The sequence below is a fragment of the Canis aureus genome, chromosome 24 (genome assembly GCF_053574225.1).
Source record: "Canis aureus isolate CA01 chromosome 24, VMU_Caureus_v.1.0, whole genome shotgun sequence".
In the NCBI taxonomy this organism is placed as follows: domain Eukaryota; kingdom Metazoa; phylum Chordata; class Mammalia; order Carnivora; family Canidae; genus Canis; species Canis aureus.
In genome coordinates, this window is record NC_135634.1 from 12,330,146 (window position 1) to 12,343,669 (window position 13,524).

Here is a 13,524-nt window from a genome sequence, read left to right on the forward strand (position 1 = left end):
TTCACAGAGCCAAATTTTAGCTTCATAATGATCTTGGGGTTCTGGGATCGAGTTCTGCATCAGGCTTCCGCAGGGAGCCTGCTTCTCCCTCTGTCTATGTCTCTGCCTCTCTCTGTGTGTCTCTCATGAATAAATAAATAATCTTAAAAAAAGATTTTTAAAAAGTGGATAGTATATGCATCTCATTAGTTAGATCCACTATCTTGAATGCAAGTAGTTGAGGCTTACCAAGTAAAAAAAATTTTTTTTAAGATTTTATTTATTCATGAGAGACACAGAGAGAGAGAGAGGCAGAAACACAGGCAGAGGGAGAAGCAGGCTCCATTCAGGGAGCCTGACATGGGACTTGATCCTGGGTCCCCAGGATCAGGTCCTGGGCTGAAGGTGGCACTAAACCACTGAGCCACCCGGGCTGCCCACCAAGTAAAAATTTAATCCTTAGATGCTCTTCTGAAACTTTCAGTGTGGTACCTGGTTAGTTATTTTATCACTGAAATTAGATCTTTGCTCCCTCTCTCTTGGCTGTCACTCTGGGGGCCATGAAACATTCCCTGGCTTTACACTTGATTTCCCAATAGATGTATAGAGACTCTTCATGCTGACCTATCTTGTCAGGTTGAGTTTAGGAAATGAAAGCAAGCAAACGAGTTGTGTCTGCGACTATGTTTAACGGGTTTAAAGAGGTTTATGAATTAGCCAGGAAGGAAACTGTCTGCTCTTTTTATTTCCCTTGAAAAAGGATTCTTATACTCATAGATAAAACAATGTGTTATTTTTGTATCTGAAAAGGATGAGTGGACTGTGGGGTCAAAGTGGCTTCTTTAAATAATCACAGGTCTTGTTTGGTTTGGACTGCACATGAGTACACGTGGAACTCTCCAAGGGGAAGCTCGAACATTAAAAACAACAACACAAAATGGGTTCATAACCAAAATAATTTCTGAAATTGACACAGCACTCAATCGCCCATGGAACTCAATGGCACTGGTTCAATGAAAGCATGGCATATTTTCATCCGAGGACTTAAGATAAACTATGCTTTATTATTGCAAGGAATAACCACAATAAATATGTAGATATGTTCTTATAACAGATTTAGGCCTTGCTATTGAAATGCTATTTCAATAGCATTTATAAATTACACAGGAGAAAATACCATATTACACATTCTTTGGGGGATGACTGATGGATCTGAAAATCATGGAAAGCACAGAAGGACTTTGCCTTAGGGCTGCCCTGCAGTCTAAATGCTTAGAGTGGGATTAGAGGTGAGATTTGTAAAATTATGCCATAATATTTGCACATTAACACATTTCAGGAAAGGACCCATACAGCAGGAGATGTACACTGTGTCCCTTAATAAATTCTGAGAGTAAAATATAGGAAAAGCTCAAAATTGTGTTGGGTATTGCAGCCACTCTCTTTTATCCCCCTTGGCCAGGCCAGCTTTCATGTTTCATTTCCTTTTGATGCTCCTCTCTTCCTGAATCCTGCCCCAAATTCACTCCCCTGGCTATCCTGGCACTAGGAAAGGTGTGATAAACTAATTCACAGGAACATGTTGGCGACTAATGCTACTCCCTTCTCCTGGGTGTTGGCAATTCAGAAGGGTTCCCAAGGAGAGACAAGGGCTTGGCAATGGAGAGATGAACTCTGCTCCTCGTTAATTTCACACAGAAGGACTAGGGGACGGGATATACATGCCTTCGTCCTTGAAGTCGAAATGATGACACAAAGCTGGCTTTGATCAAGAATTCAAGAAATGGGGGCCGTCTGGGTGGCTCAGTGGTTGAGCATCTGCATTTGGTTCAGGGCATGATCCCAGAGTCCTGAGATCGAGTCCCACATCCGGTTCCCCTCAGGGAGCCTGCTTCTCCCTCTGCCTCTCTCTCTGTGTCTCTCATGAATAAATAAAAATATTAAAAAAAAAGAAAAAACAAAAAAATTTAAAAATGGAGATGGAATTCACTTGTAATATCTTATGCTCGCTGAATGTGCATTCATCTGCTCAACTTTTGTGACAACCCAATGGGAATTTTTTTCTATCTGCAAGTGAGAATCTGAAGCACAGAAAGATTTAGGATTTTGTTTAGGGTTACGAAGCTAGTAGTGGTGGAGCTGAGAATTGGACCCATGTTGAACCATTCTGCTCTACTGCCTCTCAGCTCTAAGACAGCAGAGGACCCCAGTGCAGCCAGGTGCATCACTGTTCCTGAGCTGTGTGCCCTTGGGCCAACTACTTATCTTCCTGGTGCCTCATTTTGCTCATCTGCAAAATAGACACGGATAATGGTATACCTTCTGGGGTTGTAAGGATTAACACATTTAAAACTGTATCTGGAATATAATGGAAGCTTTTAAAATAGTAGCTAGTGATCACTTGTTAACATGATAAGCCATATTAACTTCAACAAAACTTTCTGTATTATAGTTTTCCTACACTTAACCAGTGAGTGACCCAAATGGGGTTCAAACCACAAAAGCTCTATTTGACCTAAGAAGTTTAGCTTTACTAGCTTTAATAAAGATGTATGGCACATAAAGACAACTTTAAATATCTTTAACTCAAATTATTCTTGAAAATTTCCTCCCAGTTTAATATGAATACAGTTTTTCCATATATCTCTGTCCTAAAGAGGGGCTCCAGACCAGTGTACACAGATTCTCAAAAAGCTTTATAAATGAGAGACAATTTTAATATCCTAAGAAGTCTTAGAGAAATTACATAATAAGGTTAACTGGTTTATTGGTTATTGGATTTTAGATAAAAGAGAGAGACAGAAAGACAGAGACATAGACAGAGGGAAAAGCAGCCTCCCTGTACGGAACCCGATGTGGGACTGGATCCCAGGACCCCGGGATCACGACCTGAGCCAAAGGCAGACACTCGACCACTGAGCCACCTAGGTGTCCCTAGTATATCCGATTAATTTTTTTCATCTCTCTATAAATAAATATCTATTGACACTTCTACCGGGCCAGTGCTAGAGATGTAAAATGAACACAACACACACCCTCCTTTTGATGTCTTAAGACTTTAATGGGCAATAAACCCACATAAACAGTTATCTCAAATTAAAATAATGATAGAAGCAGAGAAGAACACCTAAGCCACCCTGGCAGGTATGAGGCAAATTTCTCAGGGAGAGCAGTGACTCGGCTGTCTGTAGAAAATGATCAGCATTTAAATAGTTTTAGAAAGAAAAGACAAAAAAAAAAAAAAAAAAAAGAAAAGACAAATTGTGACATATGCAATAGCTTTGAATGAAAACCAAATTATCGGGATCCCTGGGTGGCGCAGCGGTTTAGCGCCTGCCTTTGGCCCAGGGCGCGATCCTGGAGACCTGGGATCGAATCCCATGTCAGGCTCCCGGTGCATGGAGCCTGCTTCTCCCTCTGCCTGTGTCTCTGCCTCTGTGTGTGTGTGTGTGTGTGTGTGTGTGTGTGACTATCATAAATAAATTAAAAAAAAAAAAACAAATTATCTTGTATATGAAACCCCCCAAAATAATAAGGATTTGGGGGTAAAAAAAAAGGAAAGGGAGCCTCGGGGGGAGTTGGTGGAAACTTTCAAAAGAATAGCTTTCACTAGATTTCCACATTTCACCTGTGAGCTAAGGTGCTGCTGTTACCTCCACATTTGAAGGATGAGGAAGCTGGAGCACGGATGGGGTCCTTGGTCTAAGACATAGCTACTTGCTTCCTGCCCTTTCCTGGTGAAACTCATGCACATCTCAAGTCAAGGCAGGTCCCAGGCCAGAGGCCCTGGTCTTTTGCTTGGGGAGTCTCCTAACCTCCTGGGAAGCACCACTGGTTATATTGTGAGAGCGGAGTTCCCTGGCTCCGCCGCCCCTTGATTCAGGCAGTCGGGTGCCACACAGCACTGGGTGCCAGGGTTGGCGGGATGTTGCCACAACACAGAGTCCACCCCTGCAGAGTGAGGGGCCTTCGCCATCAGAAAGGCTCAGGGCAGGGTAGCAGGCCGCTGCGGTTGCACAGACTGTAGACCAGGCATGTCACCCCTCAGGAACCGGTGCCTCCCTGGGTGTCACCCGCCCTTCCTGTCCCAAGAGGGACAGTCTGAAGCCTGGGAGGGTAACTGAGACAGAAGCCTCTGTGGAACAGGGTTAGCAATCTGTAACAGAAAGTACGTCACCCTAACTCTTCAGATTGGCCACATTCTTGTCCCTCTCCCATATAGAAATAACCTTGCACTGTGCCCCGATGCAGGCTTGCACACACGGCATCTGAGAGCAATGTCCCTGGGCCCCACTGCTCGCTCCTCACTATTGTCAAGCCCCACCCACGTTTCCTATGGCCTCCTTTCCCCGCTGGCATGTGCAGCTGGGCCATTTCATGGACTGAGCTCATCAGCTGTCACCAGCTAGTTGAAGCCGGGTCTAGTCAGACCAGTGTGGGGATGTTTGACCTCTGAGAAAACATCCAAGAGCTGCATAGGAAGAGATGCTGCTGACTGAAGTCAGCCTACTCAATGGAAGACTAGCCTACGGGTTACTTTCCTTAAATAAAGCAAATGGGACAGAGATAGAGTGCAGAGACTACATGATTTCTTGTTAATTTCCCTTTTTAGTTTGCAGTGAGCAGTGACAATGCTAAAGAGATCTTTCGCCTGTCATAAATGTTCATCTCGAAGATGTTTTTTAATGAGTTGATTCTTTAAATGTGGAAGTGCATATAAACACATTTGGTCCCACTGAAAGGAATTTTGCCTGAGTAAGGGCTGTGGAATTACTTTGGGGGTCAACTTCCTGCCCCGTGGAATGCAGTGGGAAAGTTCCCACAATGGGAGGGGGCCTCTCCCAGGGCATTCCAGGCAGGAGGCATCTGCAGAGGTTTAATACAGACAGTACCATGTCTCAAGATGCTATCAGCATCTCCAACAGCCAAAGGCCACCATGGTCTGAGCCGGTCCCAGTAAGATTCCACAAAACTTATTTGCAGCATAAGCAGAGAAGACAGAGAGAGAGTATGTGTGTGTGAATATAGCAGGGCAGCATGAGACCTTTCACATGGGGGAGGAAAGCCAAACTCATACTAACTTGAGCTTACGATATTCCCATCAAGGGGTTGTATACTGAGAGAACAACTTACCATACTTCGAAACTTCTTCAAGAAAGCTGTCCTCATTCTCATGAGGTTTAGGGAAATAGCCACAAAGTAACAAATGAAGCCAAATCCATTTATTCACTCATCCAGTATATTCAGGATGCCTACTATGTGCCAGGCACTCTTCTAAACACCAGAGATGGAACAGTGGACAAGAGAACCACAATCCTGCATTCTGCTGCTCCACTCACAACTCTGAACACGTTCACCTGCTCAGATTTGAGTGCCAGACTGTGAACTCCAGACCATACCTTTCATCTACCACCACATACCAGCATCTAGAACAGAGCCTGCGACGTGGGTGGTATTCCATGTGTTTACTGGATTAATACACACGAACAGGAATTTGACCCTGAACCCTTTGAAAGCTTCATGAAACTCCTTGGCAACAAAGCAAATCATAACTTGTCTACTCATTCACCCAGTCTGAGGAGTGGGGACATAAAGATGAAGACAATGTGGCCCACAGCCCCCTGAAGCTGACCTTCTAGTAGAGAAACAGTGAGGGGCAGAAGAGCTGGTCATTTAAGACACTACAGGGATTTTGATGTGATTGGAGCAAGTAGGAGCATGGCAGGAGAGGAAGCTCAAGAGACAGGCAAGATTGGTCATAAAGGATCCAAGGTTTGGATTTTTATCCTGACAGCCACAAGGGGCAGAAGGGGCAGTGATGGCATTTAGACCGAGGCAAGATCATGCTGGCTCAGGGTGGAGAAGAGCCCCAGGGTGTGTGTGGGGTTAGGGGGATGGTCAAGGCTGGTCAGGAAGGTAGCACAGTAGGCCAGGTGACAGCTGGTAGGGGTTCGGTGGAGGCCGTGAGAGCGGGGCAGGGCAGGAGGTGACAATTTCCTGAGCCATGGGAGGAGGATAGACGGGACTTTTGTTGGACTGGATGGGGAGAAACTGTGGATTTCCCCCTGAGATGCAAAGCCATGCTGCAGCAGGGACCGTGGCTTGCAGGAAGCACAGGCACTGGGTGGCCGGATGGATACGAGGGAAGAAGGAAGTGGCTCAGGTTCCTAGCTTGTGTATTTGCTGTTCTTCAGAGAAACTTCACTGGCTCCAATTGCCTGCATGTAGCATACAGTTTAAACCCTTTATGCAGGGCAGTCCGGGTGGCTCAGTGGTTTAGCACCGCCTTTGGTTCAGGGCGTGATCCTGGAGACCCGGGATCGAGTCCCGCATCTGGCTCCCTGCATGGAGCCCGCTTCTCCCTCTGCCTGTGTCTCTGCCTCTCTCTCTCTCTCTCTGTGTGTGTGTGTGTGTGTGTGTGTGTGTCTCATGAATAAATAAAATCTTTTAAATAAATAAATAAACCCTTTATGCAGATGCTCAAACTCTCTGTGGCCTGGTCCTGTCCTTGCCTTATACTGCCACGCATGCCCCCTCTCTTCCCAGCTCTGGGTCCTCCTGCTGTCCCCTTTGCTTGTGTGCCCTCCCCCTTCTCGTCTCTGGAGGCCACCATTCATTTCCAATGTCGCCTCTTCCAAAGAGCTTTGGATTTCCTCAACCCTTGAAAACTCTTTTTATCTCATTTCTTTGAATTTGCCTTAAAGTCTCAGTTAGGTTGGGAGTGAGCGCCCTGAGTGTGTCAACTTTCTCTTGCTCATCCTCCCCTCTCCTCTGGACTGAATGTCACCTGCAGTAGGATTCGGTACCTTCTTGTTGCAAACAGAGCCCACAAGATGTAGCAGTTTGTCCAGAAAAGGAAGAGCATATACCTGCTTCACAGAGTGGTGGGGAGGGCTTGGCACATAGTTAAGTGCTCAATTGGTGATATCATTCGCATCATTATGTCCAAGGAAAATAGGATCCAGCTCTTCTTCCCTAGCTTAATATGAAGCCTCTGTCTCCTTGTAATGAGGTTAAAGCATAAGACACTACATTAGAATTCTCGAGAAATTGTTCCCTGGAGTCAGTAAGTAGGGAACCACACTGTCCCGGAACCCCTGGGGCATTCCTTTCAAAGTCCCAAAGATCTTCCTCTCTGGAGGCTTCTCCTGAACATTTTGGGTCGTTTCTTTCCGCTGGTGGAGGAACTGCTCACCTTTTGATCTCTGGGTGATTCCGGGAAAGGAGGTGATGGGGAAGGACCCCCTTGTCATGCCAGCTGCTGCCGCGAAGGTCAGAAATGAAGCCAGGAGTGGGGAGCAAGAGGTGGGCACTTTGGCCCGACTGTTCCAAAAGAAGCGAGCAAGCAATTGTGACAGTCCTTGAGTTTTATTTTTAAAATCAAAGTAGAAGAATTTTGTGAGTCCCAAAGGATGGCTTTTATGTCATTTTTATTATTTTTTTTTCTTTTTCTTTAGAATTTCCTCTAAAACACATCAGGGAGACTTCACGTATTCCAGATTTAGCACTTTAATGGGCTTTTGTTCCTGCCTTAATTTTTTCCTTTTTAAAAATTTCTCCTCTGATGTTCAATTAGCTATTTGTGGGATTACAAAGTTTGCAAACTCAACCATAGAATTTCTGGAAAGTCTTTTAATTTCTGCGTGAGTTCATAATAATATTATGCACCCTACCTTACTCAGGAGGTAAGGCCTATCCCAGAGACTAACTCTTGTGCCAGTAGATTGCATTTGCCATGATGAATCATTTAGGGGCACTAGACCCATTTTCTTGAATCACAAAGACCCTAAGTTTGATAGTGCCTCCTGGGGATCATCTTGATGGTTTTCTCTCTCCAGGAACCTCGGACAAGTCTAATCTGGAGCTAATTACTCTGACGTGTACCTGTGTGGCTGCAACCCTCTTCTGGCTCCTATTAACGCTCTTTATCCGAAAACTGAAAAGGGTAAGAACATTTCAGATGACTTTTTTTTTTTAAAGATTTTATTTATTTATTCATGAGAGACACACAGAGAGAAGCAGAGACATAGGCAGAGGGAAAAGCAGGCTCTCATAGGGAGCCCAATGTGGGACTCCATCCCAGAACCCTGGAATCATGACCTGAGCTGGATGCAGACATTCATCCACTGAGCCACCCAGGTACCCCTTCATATGAAGCTCTATGCTCCTTTTTACATAATGTTCTAAAATGTTTGCCTCATGTCTAGAGCAGACACTAAACAAATGCTAGACTCTAGTCCTCTTCCTCCTGGCCTCTGTCTCTGGCCTGGGGAACACCAAAAATGAATCATTAAAATATCTCTCAACCATAGAGTGGAGTATTCAAATAAAAAGCTAGAGCAAAAAAAAAAAAAAAAAAAACAAAAAAAGCTAGAGCAATGAATAGATGATTATTTCCCAGAAACAGGAGGGATATTTTTGATATAAAAATATGTAATAAAATCTTTAAATTCATCATGAGACCAGCAAAGTCTTCCTTATTCTCTGCCAAGAAACAAAAAGGGAAAAGCAAAATAAAGACCCACTTCTGACTTACCTCTCATAACATTATAGGAATGCACACAAGGTCACCTCAATTCCATGGTCCCTGAGCCCCACCATACAACTTACTTCTTTGGTGTGAGATTCAGGTCCAGATTTCTATCATTAGGCCTGCAGCACTACTTGTTGGGGTGGGGGTTTATGAGGAAGAGCCTACATTCATTCATCCATTTATTCATGCCTCCACCATTTACTGCGCACTTGCTCCATGCAGAGTGCCAGGCCCAGTGTCAGGCCCTGGGTGACAGTGGAGAGGAGCCTGGCTTTCATCAGTTGCATAGACAAATGTGAACTTGCCAGTAGAGGCAGCTACTGAAGGATGTAAGATGGCAGTGAGGCAGAGAGGGAGGGAAAAGTGCTGCAGGCACAGTGTGAGGTTGGCGCAGGACAGTGACACCCTGGGAAGGGAACCCGGTAGAGACCAGTGTGACTGCAGTAGAGGGAACAAAGGAGAACATGAGACAGGAGAGGAGAGGCTGCAAAAGCTGGCCAGACGGTAGCCTTGCAGGCTGAGGTAAGAAATATAGTCTATATTCTGGAAGTAAAAGGAAGCCTGGGGCCATGGGGACAAGAAAGTGTGCTGTTAAGAGATCTGTGTCTGGAAAGAAAATTTTGGCTGCTGTGAGAAGGGACCAGAGGAGGCAAGGATGAGTAGAGAGGAGCCTAGCAGAAGACTTTGTAGTTGTCCAAGGAAGAAATGATGGTAGCTTAGTCTACGTGATTAGAATTCATGATATACTTAGCAGGTAAAATCAACAGGACCTGAAAAGTGTCAAGGAGGCTTCCTCCATTTCTTGAGATTGATTAGCCCTGGTTACTGTGCCATGTCATACGATGAGCTCTTTATGTAGTAGCTCAATTAATCCTTCCAAAAATGCAAAGAGGCGGGTATATTACTATTCTCATTTTATAGAGAGAGAAAGTGAGGCTCAGAGAGGTAAACTAACTTGTCCAAAGTCACAAAACTAGAGTTGGAGCTGAGTTTTGAACACAGGCTGTGCTACCTTAGGCTTAGTAACCCAAACCAACAAGGCATCCTTAATAGCATTGATATGAGAGGCAAGGCTAGCAGGCACCCTCTGTGGTAGTATGTCCCATCACCACGATATGTGATGATTGGTTTTGAGATGTGACAGGGAAGGCCACTGCTTTATAAGGATACAAAGGCCACGCAACTGGCATTTTGAAAGGGGAGATATAGCTTGGAGGCAAGTAGGTCTAACAAAAGTAAAGTGTGCCAAATCTGGGAGGGGTTCCAAAGGCTGCAACGGAGGGTGGGGGGTAGAAAAAACTTCAGAGAAAATAAAGTTTTGAGAACGAGTTTGAAGGTTGTGGCAGGAAGAAAAGAAGCAGAAAAACGCAGCCCACCCCCCTTCCCAGGCCTTTTAATTGCATTTGCCATGATGAATCATTTAGGGGCACTAGACCCATTTTCTTGAATCACAAGGACCCTAAGTTTGATAGTGCCTCCTGGGGATCATCTTGATGGTTTTCATGAGAGATACCATCTGGGTGAAAAGCGCACAGGAGCAGAGTGGAAATAAAACTGGAAAGGTAAATTGGAACAAAATTGAAGATGGCCTTCATATTTCTAAAAATCTGCAATCTTGATGTCAATAAGAAAGGATGAGAGCAAGAGATGATTCTCTCCAGAAGAGAATGCTTAGAGAATCTCAGAGGTGATTAATTCTGGGAGATACAGGCAAGGAGATATAAGTCCTCAAAAACGATTTCCATGTGGTTTCTGTAACCACAAGTAAATTCCTCATTGATACGGGCTGGATGTTATCCTTTTACCCCCACACTGCACAGGCCAGTGTTAGAATTAGAGTGAATGTTGATCGATGCTTACTGTATCCCAGGCCCCCTTCTAACAGCTTGACACGGATCATTTCATGTAATATTCACAACAACCCTAGGAGATAAGCACCGCTGTCATTATCATTATTTCGCAGATAAGGATACCCGGTTTAGAAAGGTTAAGCAGCTTGCCAAGGTTAGGTGCTGGTCCAGAGTAGATTTGTGACTCAGAGCCGGGCAGTGAACCTCCACGCCTGGGCTCTGAAGCACTTAGCTGTGCAACTTCCATGCCAAACACCTAGTAGCTGTTCAGTGTTAATGTCAATGGAAAGAATAAATATTTGCCAACTAAGATTCTACTCTCCAACTCTCCTCAAGCCCTTCCTTGAGGCTTGTTTGGTGTTTCCTCACATCTGCCTTATTGAGATAAACCATAAAATTCCATGGGAAGGTTGTCTTTCATTGCCTGATCCCCTGTCTCTCTCAACACCTCCACTAGCCTCTCCGCATATGCTCCAGAAATGGACATGTCCCTTGGTAGGCTTCAACCATCCTGTGCTCTTTGAAGATTGGAGATTTGTTTTTCATGGCCTTGGCTGTATTAGACATGGAAAAGTGTGGTCATAAAACCTACTCCAGGTGCTTCTCTAGTGCACACCCAGCGCCCTGGGATAGGAATTTGTATTCCTTCCCCGTCTTCTAGACTCACACAAGTATCTGCCAAGCTGGCCTTTACAGATGAACACCAGTGGCAAATGCAGCTTGTGACAGATGCGCTCCATATCTTTCTCTGTTTTCCACCCACCATGGAGGCCAGGCAAATCTTTCTGCTTTGGGCTATTAGTCACACATTTTAGTGATAATTTCTGTGAGAAGGAGACCGATTGCAAGTGATGGATGAGGTGAGCTGTGACGGCCCAGAATGGTGAGTAAGAGCCGAAGAATGTGGGCGAGCCTGAAATAGTGTGTATGAAGGGTGACTTCTTTCCTGAACTCTGGTCTGGCCTAGGCAAGGGCAATGCAAGGTGGGCCCCAAACTCATCGAAATGAAGTTTACATAACTTCTAGGCAAGATTTACCAAGACTCACCTTATCTGAGCTGCCCATAGAAGTGCCATCACCAACTCTGCATTGAGTTAACAGGCAATACATCCATTGATAGGAATCTAAGATGCCAAATGCAAATCCATTTACCTAGGATTTGAAATAAAGGATATTTTCTGGGCTTGATCTCCATGACCAAGACAAAATAAGCACCTGAAGGCAGATGCCCGCCTTGCTTATTTGACATCCTAGTAATGGGCAAATGAGCTCAGAACACAGCTGTGTTTAAGTCCCATACCTGATTTACTCCTCAGCCTTTGAAATAATCAACTTCTATTTCTTATTGAAGGTAAATCTTACTGTGTTCTCTCACTAACGAACCCTATAGTGTTTCCAGGTAGCTGCAGCTACCAAGGGGCCTTCTGAATATATTTAAACACTTCACATGAAATATGCCTCTCAAATGTCCCAGGGCTTCTGGGTTCACTTCACCACCTCTAGCTTTTCTTGCAAATACAGAAAAGCCACAGTCACACTTCCCACTGTTGGCCTATCCTGTAATGTATATCCCTACTTGTACAGAATGGTCATGAGAAGTTATTTTCAGTCATTTGGAATTATTTTATAAATATGCTTTGCATGTTTTGGAGAAGGACTATCATCTGATAATCGTCTAAGAACAAGCAAAAAGGTCACTGGAGAATCTGGGTGCATATAACCTGAGACAGTACTGGCAGAGCAGAGCCAGCCTACAGAAATGCAGTGTGAGAAGAGTAAGGGGCTGTTTAATGGGAGTTGCAAGATCAAGTGTGATGCACATATGTATATGCAGAGGGGTACTTTGTGCACCCAGCTACAAGGTTTCAGCCAAATGAATCAAAATAGCAGCAGAGGCGGCCAGGTATTGTTTTACATTGGATAGACAGGATTTTTTTTTTTTAAGTTGTTTCCTTGTTGGTAACTTTGAGATCTCTTTCTCAGTCTTCTTCTGAAATAAAGACTGACTACTTATCAATTATAATGGATCCAGACGAAGTTCCCCTGGACGAGCAATGTGAGCGGCTCCCTTATGATGCCAGCAAGTGGGAGTTTGCCCGGGAGAGACTTAAACTGGGTAATGTATTTGTTCAACGGATTCCTAAACCTGCACTGAGCAACTACTACATATAAAACACTGTGCTCTGAGGGCTGCAAACGTCACCTGGACTCAGTATTCTGCCCTCCAGCTGCTCACAAACCAGCAGGGGAGATGGGCACAGAGGGAAATGATTCTAACAGGACGCTGGGACAGCAGTACAAGGGGACAGGGCACCTGCTCATTCTCTCAATAGCTTTCAAGCACCTTCTCTGAGCAGCAGACATCCACCTAAGCTGTGGCGATACAAAGATGTCTGAGTGTGTTCTCTCAAGAGATGAAGGAGATCACCACAAAAGGAGACAAGTGAAGGGCAAAGATCAGTTCCCCCAGCAGGCTTACAAGTACAGGCACTCCTAAACCATGACATTTTTGAGGACCTAGAAATTTGTGACCTAGCACACAATTCAAGATGGCAAGGAGCAGTACAGCCAAACATTCGGTAAGAGCGTTAGTGCCCCTTCAAGGGTGTGGATCAAAAAAAGCCTCTGCAGGAGTCCATAGACTATAGACGCTGAATTTCTTTTTTTTTTTTTTTTATTTATGATAGTCTTACAGAGAGAGAGAGAGAGAGGCAGAGACACAGGCAGAGGGAGAAGCAGGCTCCATGCACCAGGAGCCTGACGTGGGATTCGATCCCGGGTCTCGAGGATCGCGCCCTGGGCCAAAGGCAGGCGCCAAACCGCTGCGCCACCCAGGGATCCCAGACGCTGAATTTCTGTGGATGTTCGGAATGTCCAGATAGTAAAGAAAGTCCTACGGGTCATTTAAGTTTCATTTTGGAAGAGCAAAGACTGTTGTTCCCGGGTAATATAGATGCTGTAAACATCAGGCAAATGTGCTTTCCTTCAGCTTACCCCTCAGTTCCTCTGGCTCAGACATCACAAATGCAAATTCATCTCCAGCCTGTGGTAGTATTACACAAAAAGAGCCTCAATTACTCTTGCCCAAAATATTTGGGCTGTGGCTTCTGAAAAATTTCTCCTCACTCCTACGTATGCCAGAATCATTAATAGTTGGAACTG

The 13,524-nt window shown here is 44.8% G+C and overlaps 1 protein-coding gene across 6 annotated transcripts in view; it reads left to right on the top strand.

The window, feature by feature from the left end:
- FLT1 (fms related receptor tyrosine kinase 1) overlaps positions 1 to 13,524 on the top strand; it is a 178,791-nt gene that overhangs the window by 129,770 nt on the left and 35,497 nt on the right. For all 6 annotated transcript variants that reach the window (XM_077868262.1, XM_077868260.1, XM_077868261.1 and 3 more), the window contains 2 exons: positions 7,818 to 7,924; positions 12,346 to 12,478. In XM_077868262.1, coding sequence (XP_077724388.1) covers positions 7,818 to 7,924; positions 12,346 to 12,478 — 240 coding nt within the window. The remainder of the gene's footprint in view (positions 1 to 7,817; positions 7,925 to 12,345; positions 12,479 to 13,524) is intronic.